Genomic DNA, 22,219 nt, shown 5'->3' on the forward strand with positions numbered 1-22,219 from the left:
TCAAAACTGAGATATAAAGGAAAGCCTGTATTTTATTTGGCCTCTCATCTATTCTGAGAGTGGCCAGAGATCTTTAACTAAGCAGGCAAGAGATCACCCACAGGTCTCGGACTGTATTCAAATGGAAATGATTACTAGAAGATTATAATAAACTTAAACCAAAAGTTACAAGAAATCTGGAAGAATCAAATGTGTAAGCGAAGACACAAGTAATGCAGAACTACATCAAATCTAGACAAAATATATCAGACTTCTGCCAACGTTAGAACAGAAGAAAACCCAACAAGCCATCAGCCACCAACTTAGTACTGACTCTGTGCTCTAGAAACACAGATTGAGCGGATTATCAGTAAGGGTAGATTAACCCAAGCCCCCACTGACACAGAAGGGTCCCTCGAGCCCAGGGGACAGTGAAGGCCCTTGGCAGCTCAGCACACTGCCCAGTGTGGGAGCCCTGCCATAACCACCTCTCAGCACCTTCATGTTGGCTACCAGGCAACCCAGGCTGGGGAGGGTGAGAGGGATGAGAAGGGCAATGGTATCGCTGGCTCTGAAGCCGGGTAAGTCATAAGCTCCCTGTCCCACACCCAGCTGCAAAACACACACTTTCCTATTTCATACCACACATAGCACCCAGGCTGGGTGACTTAAAGGTTAAAAGTAATTTTGGCTGCAGTAGCCCAGCACACAGATTACAAAAGGAATTTTATTATCAGAGTTCACTATAGAAGGGCTGCTCTGCAGTCAGGATGCAGCGGACAGATTCCAGAGGAAAGCCAATGATGTGTGGCTGCTGCCAGCTACTGACCCAGCTATTTGCAGAGTGTGGCCATACCTGGCCATCCCCACATCCACAGGGGCTACTGGGGCAAAGCTGCCTCTGCACATGGCCTGGTACACGTAAAGAACCATGTCACCAGCGCCAGTTCTCAGCCAAAAGAAGCCAGTGAACTTTTCAGCAGTCAATATTTTAAGGAGCTCTCAAATAGCACTCAGAGTAAGCAGATAACCATTTTAAATATAGAGACACTGGAATGGAAGCCCGAGTGCAGGGTGCCAGCAGTGATCTGGATTATTTGCTTGTTACTAAATACCCCATGGCACTACTTCCCAGGTTGTTCAGCTCAAGTCTGACGCAAACAATGGGAGAACAGCAAACAAGAATTTACAGGATTTTGTAAGAACTGAAATAATTCAAGGAGTAAAGAACAAATTGGTTCAGGGCTGCTGTTGCTCAGGATTGCATCTTTGGAAGAACGAGGACAGGTTACTGTTTCGTTATGTGTAAAACCCAAATGAAGACTTGACAGGCACTTCCAGATCTCAGCAATGGAAAAAGCAACATGAGTATAAATAAAGAAAAGAAGACTTGTGAGAGCAGATTTAACTCAAGGATGCTTTCCCACTTGATATGCAGAAACAATCTGCACCACAACATGCCACTGAATTCCTCAGGACCCTAGCTACAGTTCTCTGGGTTTGCAGTATACACACCTGTAGAGTAGGGAATGAAAATCCACATGGGGAAAAACTTGCTACCTCTGACTACCACAGAGTTTAGAAGGGGACAAAAAAAAAAAACAAAACCAGCTTCAGAGCAACATTAGTTCCATATGGAAAAAAACTCTCTGGTGGATGGCTCCCCCCTGTAAAAATGCATTAAAAACCTGTCCATAAACCTACGCCTCCAGGCAATAAGCCCGACCAAAGCAAGAACTTAGCAAGGCTTTAAATGGATGTCCCAGGCACAGTTCTAAGAGCTTCTCCAGCACAGAAATAGCAATAGCAAGGTAACAGGAAATCAAAGTAAATCAAAGCACACAGATTTTGCTGTAGGCAGCAAACCCAGTGCTGCAGAGACAGGCTGCCCTGCTGAACAGGGCAGAGGAGGTGCAGCAGCAGCAGGGCCTGCCCCACTGTCCCAGTCCCCAGTGAATTCCCAGACCCCATGTCCAGCCCACAGCCCCAGCACACCAGCAAAGCCCAGCTAAGACATGCTACTCACACTGTAATCACACCACTAACAGCAGTGTGGGCAAAGACTTACAAAAATAGCTGAGACTATATATAGCAACTCTGATTTAATTAAAATTAAATACAATTGTGAGAAAGCTAACTGACCGTTACTGGGAATTCTTGATCAGAACAAACTGTTCAGCATTGGGCCACTCTGCAATCACTAGATCTCATGTGATGACAATACAGTCTATTCTAAACATCACCTCTTCTAGCTGAAGCTCTTGTCAGATATACTTTAAAATGCTGCCTTTTGACCAAAGGCCACATAGAGAAACCTTAAAAAGACAGTTAACATCCTCAGTTCTTATTTGCTTTTTTGTTAAATAAGGGTGTTCCACTTTACTTGGCAAGCACCTTGGCTTGAAACAGTGGTCCCTTTATCTGGTTCATAATTTAAGCCTCTTCCATATTTTGTGTTTAAAGACAATTCAGTTGCTAGGTCACAGCCAAAGGCTACACATGTCACTGACGTATTTACTTCTGGCAGGGATGGGCATGGTTGATGAGTGTGGGGCAGAAACCATCTTCCACCTCATGGGAGCACCCTGTGACACCTCGCAGTTTCTGCAGGCTGCTCTCCCAACACAGGACTCCTGCAGCTTGCCAAGGGAGAACTCAACACCACACTCAAAGTACCTTGATCTTCAAGCAGTAGATTTCACTCTGCATGGTCCTTACAAATAATTTTTACTTTCTTTAATTGTCTCCACATAGAGAATTCCCTCTACTTAATAATCCTGACTGTCTAGCTGTACCCTCCAGTGACCCATGGAAGGGGCCTGTTATGAGCAGGGTTTTAACCAAAGCAGGCAGCAAAGCCTGCTCCCCTTGCACAATGCAGAAGACAAAGGTAGTGAAGCACGATGCTGGATTTTAGGCTCAACGCTTGACTCTCCCCTTCCTTTTCGTGTAAAATGTTCCCTTTGTACCATTACAGCTTTGTAAGTACTGTTAAGTTTGTGTTCTTAAAAAAAAAAAAAGAAAAGATGCTTCATTTGCACAAGATATGCTTTTAAGCTGATTTTTGTTTCCAGTTCTTATGTACTTCCCACCCACTGTTTTCATTCAATCTCAACAAAACCCACCACAGACTAAAGAACAGTCTCTGGCCCAGAGAGGGTCAGTCCCCTCACTACAGCCCCCCCCACTCACTGATGGGGCTGCACAAACGTTCACAGACCCTACCCAAGGGCACACACCCTGTCCCCTCTCCCCCAGAGGTACCATCTTCTGCCACGCTGAAGGGGCAGATCCTTGTTTTAGGCAAGCTGCAGCTCTGCTATCTGCCAGAGGAGCAGGGATGGAAAAATTTGGAGGAACTAAAACACTGTCATGGAAAAAGTTGTAGGAGTTTGCCAAAAGATGTAGCTTTTGTACGGTTAATTAGCTCCCTCAGGAACGGTTCTGACAGGAGGAACTTGAAGAGAAACACATACTGTTCCAGGGCTTGCTGCAACAGAGATCTGACCTGCACATTTTGAAACACCCCACAGGAGTTACCTGGTCATGCTCCCAAAATCTCCTCATGAGAGTGCTGCAGCCAGGCTCTTGGCTGAGGAACCCACACAATTACCTTCACTCCAGGTTGCCAGCGACAGTGGTGCTCACACACACACTCACAGCAGCTTTTCCACTTCAATGCTAGTCTGTCTAAAATGTTTGTAAAACAGTAGCATTCACTTATACTCTGAAAGTCAATTTTTTTCCCCCAAAAACGTTTATGGACACTGCTGTACACTTAGCTTTCCACAGCCATACCACTACACGGGATTTTCCTCAACACAGGCTGCAAGGACTGGGACAGAAAGAACCTTGGAGTCTCCTTCCAGGGTGTTGCATCACCAGCAGCAGCAATTCCAGGGTAGACTACAAGACAGTCTCTCCTGCTTCCACGAGCACCTTGTGTCAGGCAGTGCAGGTGAACAGGCACAGGGCTGCAGGACAGGAGCAGCTCTTCGTCTCTCCCAGTGTGTACAAAGCATCACAAACCAACAGTCATTTTGCTGGCCATGTTTTTATTTGTTTTTCGTTTTAAACAGGGGAGCCAATGATACATCCAGTATTTCAAAAAATCAGAAGGTAAAACAAATTTTCAAAAGACCGAGATGCTACATGCTATATTTAACCTAATTTTATTCATGCTTGCTTTGGAGGGGGGTCGGGAGTGGGACAGGAATCATTCAGTAAAAACAGACAGTAAAAACAAAATGTCTCACCATATAGAACTTTAACCTACAGTAATGTTGTACCTTAATTATTTCCATGCACACAACTAACATTACAAAATTTTTAAAAAATGAACACAATTAAGACTTCTAGGAGCATTTGATAATAAAGCAATTCCTAATTTCTTTTGTAGAGATCAAGCACCTCCAATTACAAATTCCTATACACAGTGAGTGCTTTACTTGAAATGAAAACTAAAAAATAAAAAATGTATTGGATAGCCTCAGAATAAGCCGATGTTAATATATATCCAGCTATGTAGGCAATAAAACCATAGTGCTAAACAAAACCTTTTATCTGAAAAGTAACTCAAAAATTAAGTTGACTTTCTATAATTACAGAAATATACTTATTTGCTAAAATAAATAAAAGTGCTGCATATTAACACTTCACTATAAAGAATGCATACCAGAACATTTATAAATATTGAATGATTTTCACTAGGAATAGCTACTACAATAATGCTGGCTAAATAGAAGTGCATAATGAGAAGCACTATGGGTGGTTAATATTTTGCCACATACTGCTGTTACCTTGAGGTAGATAACACATGCGTACCAAATTCTGCATTCATTTCAGTTGCTGCTGGTATCATGTGTCTAAGAAATGTGTACAGTATGAAAAACTCTAAAATACGCATGAATGAAAAAATGTTTTGGGAAAAATAGATATTTTCATGCAATTATGTACAGTCTCACTGTGTAAATTTCAAGGCAAGGTTCTTTTTCTGCAAAACATGGACTCTGTTTTACTGAGAGAATGTTTTTTACTTGGTTTAGTGCATTTTTTTTGTTACCTCCTGCATTTTGCATTATTTTGCTCTATTCTTTAATTTTGTGTGCAAACGACATGCCAGTTTAAAAACAAAACTAACTCATGTATAGAAAGTAATTCTGGATTGTAAAAACAATGGTAAACAGAAAACTAATGAAATCCATACCAAAATTACACCGTCTGATTCAAGTAAAAAAATTACTTACACTAGTAATAAAAAAAGACAAACACATCTCATGAATATAAAAGAAATGTCTGCTGAGTGTTTTAGTTTAGATGTTTCAGAATGCTGCTGTAGGTTTTGTGGGGAATTTGGGGAGATGATTTCATAGCAGAAGGCGTTAGCGTGGCCTGTATTGACTTCAGAGGCGAACCAACAGGGCTGTGAAACTGAGGAATACCTATAGCCTCAAGCTGCTTGTTGAAGAGGAGTTCGCCACTGTTACTGAGAAAGCTCTCTTCTCTCTCCTTCTCCCCAAGCTTCCCCTCTTCTACTGGCTCAGGTTCTAGCATTTCAGCATCTTCTTTCTTACTAAAAAATTTGTCCAAATAACTGGTGTAAGTATTTTCTTTTTCCACTTGTTCATCTTTCCTGACTTCGCAACAGAACTGGTCTATGAGGAAGCACTCCTCCCCACCACTCACAAACTGACTGTCCCAAGAGGTTTGGTACAGAGCTTCTAACTGTGCCAAATTAGCCATTCCTTTCTCCTGCTTCTCTCTGCTCACCGACTTCGATATTATTCCTTTCAACTCTATTTGAGACACTGAACTATTCAAGTCATTTAATTTATCAACATCAGTAGACTCATGTTGTAAACTAAGCTGGATGGTTTCTGCTATAAAAGAATCAAAGTCAAATCCTTGATTCTTCTCCCTTTCTTTCTCAACGAGTTGCTGTGATGCTTCCTCAAGTGCTATCTGAGCTTTCACCAACCCATTCTTTTCACATTTAGACTTGCCTTTCTTATCGGACTTTTCTTTGCTTTGTTCCTTCCAGTTCGAAAGATCTATAATAAGCTTGGGCTCGTAGTAATGGTTTACTTCACTGTCTCGCCAAACTAAATTATCTAGGTATGAAGATGACCTCATTTTGTAATTACAAGTGTGACTACATTCCAGATCACAATACTTGTTTTCATGGTGATCTGAATACTGCCAGCAAGGCTCAGTAGAGAAGTGGGTGTCAAAGGCAGGATCCTCCAGGTACTTTTCACGATCTCCATCCAAATATTTGCGAGGATCTACTTGCACTTCTTCTTCATCAGTAACATCAGAAAGAGCCCTTGGATCGCGCTGAACTTCATCAGCTTCAAAGTTATTATGAATAGGCCAGTCATGGTCTGAAAACTGACTTTCATGGTATCTGTAAAACAATTTCCTAAGTGTTAGCAGCTAAAAACTGTCTTCTAGCTCCAAAGACAGGGACAGTTGAGAATTTCCCTTACAGAATAATGACAATTCAACACAAAGTTATCCTTAATTCAATTTGGTACATCTTCCAGGTTTTAATTTAATCTGGCATAAGCAATCCCCAAATGCACATCTGAAAGATTTAAGTCTGGAAGTATGTACAATAGCTCACTCCATTTACAGACCTCTTTCTAAAAGTGAGTTTAACTGACTTAAGATGACTACTGTGAGTCTCTTTACTATTATATGCACTAAGCATTAGATAAGACAATCATACTTAAAACTCTCTTTAAATAAAGTTTATTTTCTAGAGAAATATTTTGGGGAAAAAAATAACGGAGAGATTAATTTTAGATTCTAGAGTCCTGAGTGCATCTCAGGAATGCATCAGCATTTCCAAGTCAGTGTAATGAATTATAAACTCAATAAGAATGTCTACATGGGAAAATTTTACACTCAGGTCAACTTCAGAAGAAGAAACAAAGAGAAAAGGAACTGATGCCCGTGAAGCACAAAACCATCCAGTTATGTTACCAAAGTAAATGATAAATTTACCTTTCCCAATTATAAATATGGCTGTGACTTTCATCCATTAGCAGAATATCATCAACCTCATCTTCAATGTGAAAAGGATGACTTGAAATAGGCTCATCCGTTGGAAAGGAATAAATGCTCATGTAAGGATGGGACAAAGCTTCTTCTGCTGTCAATCGATCCATGGGACTAAATGTCAGAATCTGCTCCAGAAAGTCCAGCGCTGCAGAGAAAAAGTTACCATTAAATGGGACATTCCAGGCACTCAGAATTTAACATTAAGGTGCAGTGCTTTGCTCTAGAGCTCTCCTTCCTTCACAGTAGCCACCCGAGAAATATCAGCTACTGACAGTACAGTGCCAAATATGCATTCCAGAGCCACTGGAAAGCTGGAAGAGTGAATCAAATCTAAGGTCAACTTAAAGCATGAAAAAATACTGAGAGACAAATGCTTCAAGCTGAATCAGTATCCACCAACACCAGGAAACACTGCTCTTACTTTTGTTGGGGGACTCTTTTAAAAACATTTGGAAGACAGTTCTTTTACACTGACTCCATTCCAACGTTCCCTTATATTTAGAAGGCCAGTGTCTCAAAATAGAGCAATTCCAGTGAAAATAACTCCAGCAGAGATTCACAATTCTACTCCAAAGATCACCAAGCAGCTATTATGGAAGCAAATTATTTTATTACAGTAGAAGACAATCATTCTGCAGAGAATGCAGATTCTTCTAACTCAAAATTCTTTTAAAAATCACATACCTGCACTGCAAAGTCGCTCTCACTATTTTATAACGTTGAAATATGGGAAGTTTTTTTTTTTTTTAATTTACTTACCTTCAGGACTGATGCCTGGAAGCAACTGAGTTAAAGGTTTGTGTGGCTCAGTCATATCGTTTCTAATGTAAACTGGAATTACATTGAGAAGCTCCTGACGGTCCTCCTCATGTACAACAGGAATTGATTCTAGGATCAACTGCATCTGTTCAAGTTCATGCGCACCTGAGCACCAAAGAGAAAATACAAGCTGCCATTTCAACTTCAAACACTTCTGATCCCTGTACATGAAAAGCACGTCAAAATTTTGTGCTCTGAGCAGCTATTTCCAGTAAAAGATTATAATCTCCTACAACAGAGGAAAGGGTGAAGTTCTGAATTTAAATGATAATAAATCTGAAGAGCTCTCAAGAAATGCCCTGGTGCAAGAAGAATTACAGAGCTGCTACTCACAGATAAAGCGACCTAACCTTAAGCTTCTGCAAGGATGTTTTCACCATGGATGAGGTACTCTACAAAACACCTCACTTTTTGTTACATACTATATTCTGCAATTCTTCCCTTTCAGCTGATCTACCTTATTAATTCAGTATTTGACCTCAGTTTGAATTATATGCCCCTTCCTTATAAAAACAGTAGTGGTTTAGCTCAGGAAGAGATCTTACAGGCCAATATTCTACTCTGAAATCTTGCATTAGCTGTCAGGTACAAGACAAAAATCACCTGTCAGTTAAGCAGAGTGATACTGTTTTTAAAAAAAGTACTGTATTATGATTGAAATTATAGTACTCTTCTAGCACTACCTGAAGTCTCCCTGGGTAGGTACCAGAAGGGCCCATATAGCAGGTCAGTTTTGAATAATGAACAGCATCTATATTTGGTACTGGAGTACTCAGAAATAGAGTTTGTTAAACTCAACTCATTGTTCAGCTCCAAGAAAGATGCAGCCCCCTAGAGATTCAACTAGCAGGTGAAACTATTCAGGATTATTTGCATGCCAGCATTTCCCTCCTTCACCAAGCAGCTCTGGGCAATGACAAGCAATACTGATGCATGTGACATTACATATAAAAATAAATGGGGGCAGCAAGAGACTGTACATCTCAAAACCTACACACTGCCAGTTCACTTCAGCAGCCTGCATTGGAAATCCTGTCAGGTGACCTAAAGAAAAGCTGAGGCAAAGTCACTACAGAAAATCTGAGAGACCTATGTTCCCCAAATGAATCAGTGCTGCCTCCTGTTAACTTCTTTACTGGACTGAAAAAGCTGTTTTGTCCTTCTGCTTCAAACTACTACAAATTACTTAATATGTTATCTATCAGATTTATAGTGCCTGTAATTTGTTGGAAAACAGATTCTACTGTATAATTACTGCCAGCTTAAAAATTAATCAGACTTCTTTCTACTATAAGCAAAATGAGCATTTTAAAATATTCATTTAGTAAAAAGAACCAGAGAAGTTGTTTGGAACAGCTACTGAATTCCTCTGCCTCAACTTCCCTTCCCTCATTTATCCCAGGTATTCTGCAATTTTAATCTGCATTCTTCCTTCCCATTCTCATCAGCTTTCCGGAGAGCAGCATTCCTAAGGGATGGTTCAGAAGCAGACAGGAAGCTGTAAATTAACCAAATCAAGCCCTTCAAACAACTTTGCAAAAGAATTTTATTCAGAGTCTCATGACAGGATCACTGTCATATCTCCAACCATCTTCCTTTTCCAAATGCATGACATTAAGAAATCCACTTTTCTTTAAGATTAGAAAACCATGGCAGTGCTAAATTTTCAGAGGGACACACCCATATCTAAAAATATTTTTCTAGGGATCTACACAACACGATTACCAAGCCTACAAATTTAGGGATTTGGTTACTAAGCCTAAGTTTAAAAAACAAAATTTAACTCACTACACAGCTATTAGGCCAATAAAAATTTGTGAAAAATACCAATGCTGCTCAAAAAAAAAAAAAAGCCAAAATGCTGGCAGTTGTGATCATTGTGCAGACTTTCTCCTACTATTTCACTATTTGCCAGTAGAAGTGCTTGATGCAATGGGAACCTAATAAATCTCTTATCAGCCAAGCATTTAATACACTGTGGACCTTACTCCAGTAGTTCGAAACTCAAAGAGTGAGCAACTCCCTGCAAATTAAGAAAAACCTTTGCACATATTAATCACTGATTTCTACCAAATAATGCTTTCAAGTGACTGTTCTCCATTAATAATACTTAATTGGAAAAAGGTGATTTCATTACCTTTTCATGCAACACTAAGAATTACTGCAGAGGTGTCCTCTTAGTCCACACATATTTTAAATTTAGTTCTTTGGGGTTTTATCTGTATTACTCCAGTAATTTAGACCAACAGGAGCAAATCCAAGAGCAAGCCTGAATAATACAGCTGCTGCTGAGGCCCCAGGGTGCACACAAAATCAGCATTTCAGGTTTACTGCAGACTAGAGCTCATCTGCTCCCATGGACTGAATGCCTGTCAGCAGGTGGAGCACACTGGTGACCTCCTACAGTGCAAATGACAGTTTCATTTCATCTAAAAGGCTCCTGTTTGTGCACTGAGCTAAGTCAGCAATGTGGTACAGGATGGCCATAAGAGATCTGCTTCAGAAATTTCCTCCTAGTCCTAACCAAAGCACTAATACAGACATGTCCAATGAGACCAGAGCATTTGCTTCCTGTCTTACCAGAAACAGCTGAAGGCTGCACATGTCCTTGCTATGTCACACTAAATTTTACATTTTTAAACCTTAAATCTATACCACTGGGACTTCATAATTTAAAATATAGAGAAGCAGAAGTGATTAGATTGACTACCTTAAACAGAATAATCTTTATGCACATGATACTCAGGGCATTCATAACCCTAAAATATTCCCCAATTCACACACGTATTAGAACCTTAGGCATCCAATAAATTTAGCTTAACATAACTGCAGACAGATTTACCATATATGATTATTGCATTTAATTGTGATTTGTTTAAATACACACCAACACAAGTAACAAAACTGAAGTGTCTTCTGCTTTATAAATACATCTATTTATAGTTTATATAACTGCACAATAATATAGCATATTCTGACAGTCAATGACTACTGATATTAACCATAAAACCCAATCTTTCTTGGGGAAGATAATTAAGCAGTACCACTCCTTTTAGGAATATGCACACATATTTTCATTCTACCCACCTGCAAAGAGGGTTTTCCCAGTCAGCATTTCAGCAAAGATGCAACCTGCAGCCCACATGTCAATGGCTTTAGTGTAGTTGTTAGGAGAAAGCAAAAGACGGGGCGATCTGTACCATTTAGTAACCAATCCTTCAGAAAGATGGCCCTAAGGAAATTAATTAAAAGGGGAAAAAAAAAAAGGAAAAAAAATTACTTAGATTTTTAAGACGTATTCTTTTTAATTACTTGTTTCTTGTTTTTTAAACGCACTACTAGAAGATTTCTTGGTCTCAAGGTCCCAGGGACTGTACCACATGCCTCATACTACACCTTTCTACCTTCTTAAATGAAATACAAGTATCTTTATGAGTGAACAGCAGCAATATAGAACTATGACACTATCTATTAGTTAAATGAGGTACTGCAGCAAAACTTTCTCGTTCCCAGGTGCCAAATTAATGCAGAGATGATACTGAACTCTCTTGTGAAACCTCATCTAGACCAGGAAGACAGTTATCTCTAAACCAATCCCAGGAAGTAGCCACACTTGCACATTGCAAGTGCACCTCTTATAAACTTATCTAAGGCTGCTATAGTTGTGCCTCTAAATGTTGCTCTTAATCTCAGGTTATGTTTTATGAACACAACTAGTAAAAAAAAAAAAAAAGGACTACTGCAAGCATAAAATAAAACTATCTGAGACAAAACATGTCATTCAGTGATCTGTTTTACTCTATTTGCAAGCATTCCAGTTCTATTGCATGATCCCTAACATGACAGCCCACCTGCTAACAAGGCCTTCCACAGCCTGTCTACCTGTGGAAAAGGGAAGAAGACGCTATTTTAAGAAAGCACAGCTGTCAGTATATCACTTAGATATTCCCCCTCTCTGCATACCTTGTGGGAATAATGAGGATCCATGATTCGTGCAAGACCAAAGTCACCAATCTTCAGCACCAAGTCTTCAGTATTAATGAAAAGATTAGCTGGTTTGAGATCTCTATGCAGAACATTTGCAGAGTGAATATACTTGAGCCCACGTAGCAGCTGGTACATGAAAAGCCTGGCATGATCTTCCAGTAAAGGGCCTTGCTCTAGCAAATTAGCCAGATCTGTCTCCATGTATTCCTGGACAATGTAAACACAGTTCAATTCTGTAAGGGAGCCCACGTCATCTGTCAACTGGCTTCCACTGGGACCAAGAATTTCAAATACTTTGACAATGTTATCGTGGTCAAGTCTTCTAATAATTTTGATCTCACGTAGAGCATGTTTAACACTCTGGGGATCCGTAAGGACAATTTTCTTGACAGCCACTCTCTTGTCACAGTCATTATCGACAGCAGAAAAAACTAAGCCATTTCCACCACAGCCCAGTGGTTTTAAGTCCATATAGCGAGAGCCCAGATCAAAACCATGAATGTTCATGAGACTTTCAAATTTTTCTGCCATTTTTAAATTCTTTACGTTTCTTTTTCCTCAAACTACTAAGCTTCTGTAAACACACGGAGACACTTCCACTGGTATCTGAAGGAAAGGTCTTAGAGAAAGGGAGAAGAAACACTTGGCTTTGACGGCAAGATGGTTTCTTGACACTCTCATTTCATTATGAGCCAGCCAGGCCTGTTGTGTCCCCTTGTGAATTTAGAGCCTGTAAGCTCTAGAACTCAAACTGAGCATAAGATAGAAAGATTGCAGCATTCATAGTTCAAGAAAGGTGCAGCATTTCTGCAGACATTGAAGAAAATACTCACAAGAAACTCAAACGGAATGAAATGACATACTATGCACTCAGCTCTACTGTGCTAAACTGGTTAACATTTAACAAAAATGTGAATAAATATGCACATAATAGGCTTCTATTAACATCCTCCTCCTCACAGTGCAGATACATTCAGTGTTGGACTGGTCCTGAGCAGCGTCATTCTATGGTGCTGGTAAGCACTATTTTTTTTCCTTCTTCCTCCTTTTCCTCTCCTTTGTTTACAGTCTAGTTAAGTGGGAAACTGGCAGCTCTTGATTTACAAAAGATGCCTTCTGTTAATGATCAGGTGGCTCCAGCTCACCACAATCACAATCAAAGCTACCATCCATTTTACTCCGTGACAACCTGAAAAGCAGAGAAAAATACATCAGTACTGCAGCAAATACAAAAGTCTTCCTCCTCCCCCAGCTCATTAAGTTAACAAATAAACAACTTATTCGCTGTCAGGTTACAAAATACAAAGTGATCACAAAAGCTAAACTAATTAGAAATTACATATAGTTTTCATACTTGTAGAAAACTGACGATACTGACCAACCACCACTTCTAAAACATTTTTGATATAATCTATTGAAAATATATGGCACACAATGAAAAATCCTCCTGAATCTTAATAAAGAAGGGCATAACAAAGAAAACATCTCTACTGGAGAATTACCAAGAGACAACTCAGACACAACAATATCCTTAACATCAGTCACTAAATTTTGGAGTAATTCTTTTCAATGAATTTTTACTCAAAGACAAAATCAGGTTAAACTATTTCACCATCATAAGAAATAACTGGGTACTGTTCACACGAAAAGGGTAAGGCTTGTGCACTCCCAGTATTTACTGACTTCCCAGAATATACAGCACACATCCAGTGCCTTAAAAGCTTATAAAGATTTTGGATAAAGTTTACCCACATCTCAAATAATAACTTTGCCTCTAGAGACTCATTATTACAGGAATCATAGGGGTAATTCATACATATTAGACAAATATTATTACTTTAACAGTTAATTCTACACTTATCCAACTAGATTACAGAGAAAAACTAACAGCACGTACATTTTACAGAGTAACTGATATATTCTACAACGACTTCCCCTGACACATGGCACTTTCAGACATCATTTATTTGTTAATAGTGTAATGAATTCACCTACTGTTTATGAAAAAACAAACAAGCAAACAAACTGGTAATTTTCTCAGTAAGTTCCTGTCAGCAGCAGCAGAATGCAGTCATAAAGACCACATGCTGGATTTCCGTACAACATCCTCTTTTCTTTTAAATGCTCGAAAATGCCACAAAGAGAAGAGTCAAAGGTGTAACTTACACAGTGTGGTAAGGTTTGGGCAATTCCATTACAAGTCACTTGTATGTTCTTCCCCAACAACTATAGGTCATATCAAACCACTAAATGCTGTCTGTTCAATCTTAGATTAACAAATTTCAGCTCTTCGCCCAGCTCTCTACATAAATGTAAAGGTCTCTAAACTATCCCAACACTTCAGAATTAATTTTAAGAGCGTTATTCCTTAAAACTATGCTAAGATTTCAGTGGGACAATTGGGAGCAAGCAAAACAAGTCTCCTAAATCCTGACAGAACAGCAAGAGCAGCTGACAAGTTATTAACATATTCTAAATAATGGTCTAAATTCACTAAAGTAATCAGAATTGTATATAGAAAAAGAAAAAAAAGGAAAGAAAGACACACTGGCAAACAGAAACAAGACTGTTTCAACACATTTAAATATTGCCTTTCCTTAGGCTCAAGCCTCACTGTCACCAAACACACAGCCCCAGTGCCCTGGGCTCACTCACACTCTCCTCCCACACACCACCTGCCTCCAGGTACTTACACAGCCACAAGACAAACACAGAAAGGAGGAAACATATGCCGTTCTCTGCTCAGTTTCTTTTTAAATGAAGATCACCAAATGCAGTATTTCTAAACTGAAAAGCATTGAGCTGTCCTCCGCTGTGGTGATCTTCAGAGCTTTCTCTACTCAGTACATGGAACTATTGCCTTGGGATTCCTTTCTTTGAGCACTGGCAAGTCCTAATTATTAACAGTGTTTTACAAGGCTTTATAGCCTCAGTACAAACATAATGAGGTAGCACTATTACTTTTCCCAAAACTATCTTTTCTATCTTTCTATCAATATTAAGACAAAGTGAGGACCTCTCTTAAAATACTCATGAATTCACTTAAAGAACAAAAATAAAATTTATCCTTAAGAGGACAGCATCAGTGACTATCCAACACTGTTTACAATTATAAAACAACTAAGTCTAGCCTCTTGATTATTAACACTTTTACACCTAAAATTATTTTCTCACTCAGATGTATCACTTTCAGGATCACTCATTCTGAGCTGCTGACTGTAAAACAGCTAACATCACACCATTTTCCTTTCATTCCAACACCTCCCCTTTCAAATTAGTATGAGCTACAAAAATGAATTTCCATAACATTTTAAATTTTGTGCTAAGGTCCAAGGCCTCTCTTCAAACACCCTGCAGTAAACCGTATTTTATATCCTTGGGACCATCTAAAACCAGTTGTATTCTTCCTCATAATTAGGCTTATTGTTTTACATGCTGATGTCTTCAATATGCAGCAATGCTGAATCTGTTTGCACCAGCTGGGTGACACATCTGGAACCTCTCTTTTAGCTAGTTCCATTAAACAGCACAGGAACAGATTCAAAAAAATGACCACCAACAGCAAGGATTAAGATCTCTTCACCCTAACTCAAATCTTCCCCCCTACTGCCATGACTGAATAGGGGAGCAGCAGAAGTGCAGCACGACTGCAGCAATGACTTGACTGCTTCAGGGAGAAAGGGAGTTATGGCCCACTTGCTTACTGAAGCAGGAGCCCTAAAATTTTCATTCTGAATCTCTGAAATGATGCATTTTTCACCATCAGCTTATACTATAACTCCTTGCACCAGGTGACCACTAATTACGGTGTTTCCAGGGAGCATGTAATGATCTCCACAATCACAGTGATTTATCTAAGAAAACAAATGCTGGCAACATAAGCAACCCATTGCAGCCTTCAATTTGACCCGATCCTCATACAAACTTCCTATCTGTGAGCAAATTACTTAATACCAAACTCAGTAAAAGCAGGGCCCAGTTATCATTCAAACCAGGACCTGGTTCTAGGAAGCTGACCAAGAGGCAGCCCATCGATCAAACACATACAGTACCCTCACAAGAGCATGGTGAGGACAGTCAGGGACTGTCCTAGCAAAAATGTTCCAGTATTGAAACATATTAAGATCCTGTAATCGAGAGTGATCTTTCATTTATTGCCACAGAAAATTCAATTTTAGAAATGTAACAGATGCCGTTGCTGTAGCAGGTTCACATATTCTCACTGAACCAAAAAGTTAACCCCAAACTTTCCCTTCCTCTAAGATGATAATTACTTAAAGGGTAATCAAGTAGGAGAAATTAAAGCTTTTCTCAAAGGAAAAAAAAATGAGCTCAAAGTAACTTCCTTCTTTGCATTTTAGAGTGGCTTTTAACTTTAGAAAATAATGAGATGCAGGGTTTCTCTAGACACTAATACTTAAGAAGTGTAACAGGAAGAAGTTTATAAATTTTCAGTTTCAATGGTCCAACTGTCTACCCTGAAAATACACACTAAATACACAAAACCAACAAACTCTCCTCAGTTGTGTACCTGCTCTAACCACTTCAAACACATCACAGATTACAGTATAAAAAAGGAGGGGGGTTCGTCACCCCAATTTGCGCTTAACAGGCTATTGACGCAGGCACTGACGTTTTCATTTAGGATATCCCCTTTCCAAGACTACCTTTTCTTTTTTTTTTTTTTTTAGTGACACTTTTATTCCTTCCTCCTACAAAGTTTAAAGAGAGGAACACAAAGATACTGTTTTGTTAAGTGGTTTACAACTATGCTTTTAAAATGGGCCAGTTCTTGGGACAGGGCAACAGAAGTGACCCACAGAAAGCCTCTGAAATCATCCCTAGTGCCAGCAGACATCCTCACACATGACCAGCTTCAGGCATTACGCAAGCAGCCCCTTCAATTTGTGCTCAACTTCTGCACGTGGATTTATCACAGTTTTCAGGAAACAGGATGTGCACTGAATCAGTCAGGTATGAGATGTTTACTTTTTCAGAAATACAAATAAGACTGAGAGATACCAGCTAATATGATTATGCCGATCATATAATGATCAAATCATTACTCACAAGAGAAAGACCACGAATGACTAATGACATATTATACAACTGCTAAGTACTATCCCTTTGACTATAAAAATACGGGGCACAGAAGTATTTTTTTTTTTTAGATCAGCCACGTTGCAGTCAGTAGGCAGAGTGAGTCATCGTCCAACTCACGAAACTGTCGCTTTTCTACAGCCTCCTACTTGCTCCCCACACTGTTTAGGGAACTCTGTGCTGGCAGTAAGCAAATGTTACTATTAGTTTATAAATCTTGTGAAGTATCTGTAAAAACACACAAGAATCAAGCGCGTTTTACTGTACTGTGTATAAAAATGGTCTGGTCGTCCTTTTGGGTAATTCAGTGGAAACTCCCCAGCTGAAAAAGCCGACCATCAGCTTACCACAGCCTCCTGCACTTCGGCAGACCTGCTACAGTCTGGTGTTCCACTGAACAGTTAACCAGCCAAGAGTGAATTAAAGATAACAACCACACAAGCAAGGACTGAGCCCGAGCTAGGGGCTGAAATCAAAGTTCCCATTTTAGCTTTACAGCTAAATACATTTTCTGAACGCAATTACCAAACCAAAATGTACCTCTATTTTAAGCCATTACTTTCCGGAATTTGTAGCTCGTTTATAAACACATGACAATGTTATTTATATATATACACATATATACACACATAAAAAGCTTGTTGCCAACAGCACTGTTATCAAGGCTTGCACCGGCCATAAAACAACATGCCGAACACCGCTTCTTTTCCCACAACACAGTTAACAGTCATTGTCAGGCTGGTCCCTGAATTAGTCAGAAAAAGAGACACATCCTACAGATGTCAAGTGAGAGCATCCTGCCTGCCCAGGCAAGGGTCCCTGCTCTCCCAAATCCCCAAACTCGAGCAGTCTCTCTTCAAGCTATTTCCGTCCGCCGTTTCAAGCTACTTATTAGAGTATTAAGTCACTTTTCCCCACAAAAATGCTACCGGATCCTGCGGGCGCCCGGCAGCCGGAGCGAGCGGTACCTGTGCCCTCTCTCCCGGCTGGAGAGCAGCGCCGATCGCAGCAGCAAAACTCCGCAGGCTGTGGATGGGCCGGCCCCCCCCGGCAAAGGACATCCTTCCTCCCGCCGCCCCCCCAGGACGAGCCGGCCTCGCCCGCCAGCGCCGCCCGGGCCGGGGGAGGCGGCGGCCCCGGCCCAGCGCCCCCGCCCTACCTTCAAACGCCCTTCAGGCCGCGCCCGCCACCCCCGGCACAGGCACGGGCGGCCCCGGGCCCGGCGCCGCAGCCGCCGGCAGCGCCCCCCGCGCGGCCGCCCCCGCCCGCCCAGTCAGCGCCCGCTCGGCCCCGCGGCCGCCGCAGTGCGGAGGGGCCGGGCAGAGCCCGGCAGGGGGAGCGGGGCGGGCCGGGCCGGGCCGGGCCGGGCCGGGGGCGCCGCCACCGCCGGGCGGGAGGGAACAAAGCGCCTTTGTGCGGCGGGACCGGGCCCGCGCGTGCGGCGAAGGAGCCCCCCCGCGCCCGCCGCCCCCCGCGCACTCACGGGCCTTCCCAGGCTCATCGGGGGCTGCGCTGCTCACACGGCCGAGTCCCGCGGCCCCGCCACCGGCTCCCGACCGGCGCCCGCCCGCCTCGCCGCAGTTGCCGCTGCCGCAGCCGCCGCCATGTAACCCGGCGCGGAGGGCAGGGAGGGGCGGCGCGGCGGCGGCTCCGCCCGCCGGGGGCGGCCCCGGGCGGCCCTCGGGGACGGGCGGCGGGGAAGCACCGCCCGGGTGTTCCGTGCGGGGGAAGCGCCGCGAGCCCCCGGGAGCTGCCGACCCCCTTCCCGGCCGCCTCACCGCCTCGCCTGCGGCCCGAAGACACGGCGCTCCCAGTGTGCCCAGTGAGCCTGAGGAATTCAGCGCTGTCGAGGCCCAGCGGGGTCAAACACATCAGAGAGGGGGGCCAGGGGCAGCGGTGTGCGGGGCTCGGGTGTGCCCGCAGCGGCGGCCCCCGAGCGGTGGGACAGGGAGGCCCAGCGCTGTCCCCGCAGCTGTCACCGTGCGGGTCCGGCAGCGACAGCCTGTGTGGGGCCAGTTCAACTGCCCCGTCATCAAACGTCCCTCATGGGACAGAAACAAACACAGTTGGAAGGCAGCGGGCAGCACAACGCAGGCAGGGTTCCCTTCAACGGAGGTGACACTTCGGCTCTGATGTTCTGAGTGCCATGGTGGACCTGAATGTTCTCCTCACGAACATCTACAAACACCTCGCCATTGCTGTCACCTCTGCATATGCCAGAAAGGACTTCTGCCTTGCTATTGCACCTTAACTATCATAGGCAGAGGCAGTAAGAGCCTGCTTTTCCCCCCAAATCACAACTAATGCAACAAAATAAAGAAATATAATTAAAACTTTACATTTTCTACCCCCAAGACTTTCATACAGCAGTCTTAGTGGGGACAGAAAGGTATGAAAACACCAGGCCTCTAGGTATCAGAAGAGCCTTATGCTTCTACTAACCCAGTTTCGGTACAACTGTCAAGACAGTTTTCGTACATCTCTTATAAGCCTGGATGACTCAAAAGGTGATAAAAAAATTAATATTAATTTTTGCTGGTTAAACAGGTTATTTTTAGCTAGTACTAGGACAGAAGTTACTCACGTGTGATATGGCTCTACAGCTGGCTCTGCTGCCATCTGGACAGAAGCATCCAATTGACCCTTACACTTTTAAATCATGTAACTTCAGTTTTTAAAAATAAACAAGTCATACATCAACATCCAGGGAGCTCCCTACTCAGCTTCTCTAAAGTTATTTAAATAACTTTTAAACTCTCTCAATTATGCAGCCAAACATTAACTGTTTCAATTAGCCAGATGCATTGCTAACTCTGCTATTGACCCCACTGGCAGGAGAGGTGAACCAAGCACTGGGTAGTGCAGAACTGTACTAATAGCAAACATACAGAAGTCAGTAACCAAACTGACACTTTACATTACAATGTTTGCTAATTGGTAGGCAGCTCACCATGCTGCCAACAGTGCAGAAAAGTCAGTAACAAAGCTGCAGTTCTTCTGCCCACCCAGCAAAACAGAGCTGGAAGATTACAGCACTGTGTGCTCCAGAAGGCCTGTATTTAAATACACTCTATAAAGAAAAAACTGCACTAGTGCATATTTGGAAGAGATGATGTTAGGACAACAACCAGAGCCAAGACACAGAGGAGTTTTCACTTGAACTAAAGGAAGAGATTTGGGGGTTAAAAAAAGGCAGGAGCAGCAGTGGTTGCATGTCTAAATCCAGAGCTATTTAGTTAATTAAAGAATCCCTCCATCCATACGAAGTATTTTCATTATAAGAAACAAAAGATCAAGCTGATCCTCAGATTCTAGGATGCTGCAGTAAGAAAAATGTTATATTACATCCTTGAAACAGCACCTGGAGAGCCCATCATACTGTGCCCATTGGGACTATATGCCAACACCCACAGTGGCATTTCAGTCAGGTGGAAAAGTTGCACATCCATGAAGTTTGCTCTGCAGCAGCCCAGACTGTTTCAAAAGTAGTTTAGCAAACACAGAGGCGGTTTGAAGCAAGCAGCAAGCTACGTCACCTGTGTAGCACACACTCTCTGATAAATCTCACATAGTTCAGAAGTGCCACCATTTTCTGGGTTCCTAATTCATAAATCAAGAGCTACTTTCTCCCCTCCCTCCCAAATTCTTTTCTGCAATTCCAAGTCTATAGTAGGATCTAGTGAATGAGATGCTTCAATCTAGAGGAAGATCATTTGACAAGGAAGAGCATGGTGCAGGAATGTTACTTCAGTCTCATTTTTTATAGAATTATAGTACACAGGAGAGTTGCTGAGAATTTGTGTGTCTCATGGCAATTTATAACTATTGTTAATCTGTTCTCAGATTTTTAATATCCTATTGATTGGGCTATAAAATACTGTGACAAACTTTTTCAATATTCCCCACAAGAATGCATTTTCATAGCACGTAGATGATATGTTTTATTACATGTTATATGATATGAACCCATTCTAAAACATTTGCAGATATTAACTGTCACTGAAACACAGAGTAAAAAAAGAACTGCATTTCAAAGTTCATAAAGACCAGCAATTAAAAAATAATTAGAACTGAAGGAGTGATTCATTTATTATATCCAAGTTCAAAAAGATCAAACAGTAAATTTCCAGTGTAATAGTTCAGTCCTGTGTGCGAATTGTTCCTTGTGGCATAAAAGGGAATGAAGTATTTTTAAGTGTCCACACCCATTATGATTGGCAAGGGAAGAAAGATTTGGAGATGGTTTGAAAAGGTTGCCCAAGGTAACTTGGCAGCTTTAGGCTTTTGTCTCAGTTTCACTGCTTCACTGGGCTTTTCTGCAGGAAATCTTTGTTTTATGGCATTATGCAGCCCTCTCTAATGATTCCAAGTGTTTTCAGAGGAGGCTCTGAACTTTACTGTGTACCTCACAGCAGGCAGCCTCAACCACCAGTGATGATTAAGGTATCAACGGTGTTACCTGGCTCTTGGCCTGTCTGCAGGATCAGTTCCCTGGGCAGCTGAATTTGCCAGGACACACAGGGGAAGCCTCTGACAGCAGCCAGTACCTGGGGTGCCACCAGGCCGTTCCTGCTCAACTTACACATCCTCCGAGAGGAAGGGAAATCTGTCCTAGGATACATTTTTAAGGACTGACCATGTTTCTTACCGATGTCTAAAATTGATTTTGCTTGGGGATAGGGATGGGTTTAGAGAAAAAAATCCACTTGTTAAAAGGGGATGGGGAGAGGTCCAAGAAACACTCAGTTTCTGCTGCCTCTTTGGCCTGTTCCTGCTTATCTGTACTCTGGGCCCTGAAGTAGGATTTGGTTTTCCTAGCACAGATCCCAAGAGTTTTCAATAGTTTGCATCTCTGTTAACTGCTGCTTCCTCCAATCAGCCTAGTTCCCTGCAGGTGTTAAGCAAAGTCTTTACAAATCACTTGTTCTTCCAGCTTACAATTTCATAGTGCTGACGTTCAGCACAAAGAGCTCAGATAAATATGAGTTCCACTGGCAACCTGACAGCTCAAGTGTCTTCACTTCTTGGGCACCTCCATTTCCTGGAAAAGGTCAGACTGTACCTTTCTATACTAGACACAGGGGTTTTTTTATTTGTTCTTTCTAACACAAACATATTTTTCTAACGAGCGCTCTCTGGATTTGCAGACTTTAAAGTTTTCCCAATAAATCTTAAAATATACTTTATATCAGCATTATTATCAGGTAACCACCTGCCATCTTACAAACTTTTAAGAAATATTTGCATCAAAATCCTGTTTTAGTTTAAG

General features: G+C 41.8%; 1 protein-coding gene across 5 annotated transcripts in view; it reads right to left on the reverse strand.

The window, feature by feature from the left end:
• Positions 1-4,014: 4,014 nt before the first annotated feature.
• MAPK6 (mitogen-activated protein kinase 6) overlaps positions 4,015-22,219 on the reverse strand; it is a 29,754-nt gene continuing 11,549 nt past the window's right edge. For 2 of the 5 annotated variants that reach the window (XM_051797005.1, XM_051797003.1), the window contains exons 2-6: positions 11,827-13,039; positions 10,951-11,095; positions 7,804-7,968; positions 6,988-7,189; positions 4,015-6,385 (exon numbers count right to left, since the gene is read on the reverse strand). In XM_051797005.1, the coding sequence (XP_051652965.1) occupies positions 5,287-6,385; positions 6,988-7,189; positions 7,804-7,968; positions 10,951-11,095; positions 11,827-12,381 (2,166 nt within the window). In that variant the 5' untranslated portion in view covers positions 12,382-13,039 and the 3' untranslated portion in view covers positions 4,015-5,286. Of the gene's footprint in view, positions 6,386-6,987; positions 7,190-7,803; positions 7,969-10,950; positions 11,096-11,826; positions 13,040-17,918; positions 17,969-18,109; positions 18,132-18,433; positions 18,583-22,219 lie in introns of those variants that run through there. The other 3 variants (XM_051797002.1, XM_051797007.1, XM_051797004.1) reach the window with 3 other exon arrangements.

This window comes from Manacus candei, unplaced genomic scaffold (genome assembly GCF_025592945.1).
Source record: "Manacus candei isolate 608988 ecotype Guabito, Panama unplaced genomic scaffold, ASM2559294v1 h1tg000046l, whole genome shotgun sequence".
NCBI classification, from domain to species: Eukaryota; Metazoa; Chordata; class Aves; order Passeriformes; family Pipridae; genus Manacus; species Manacus candei.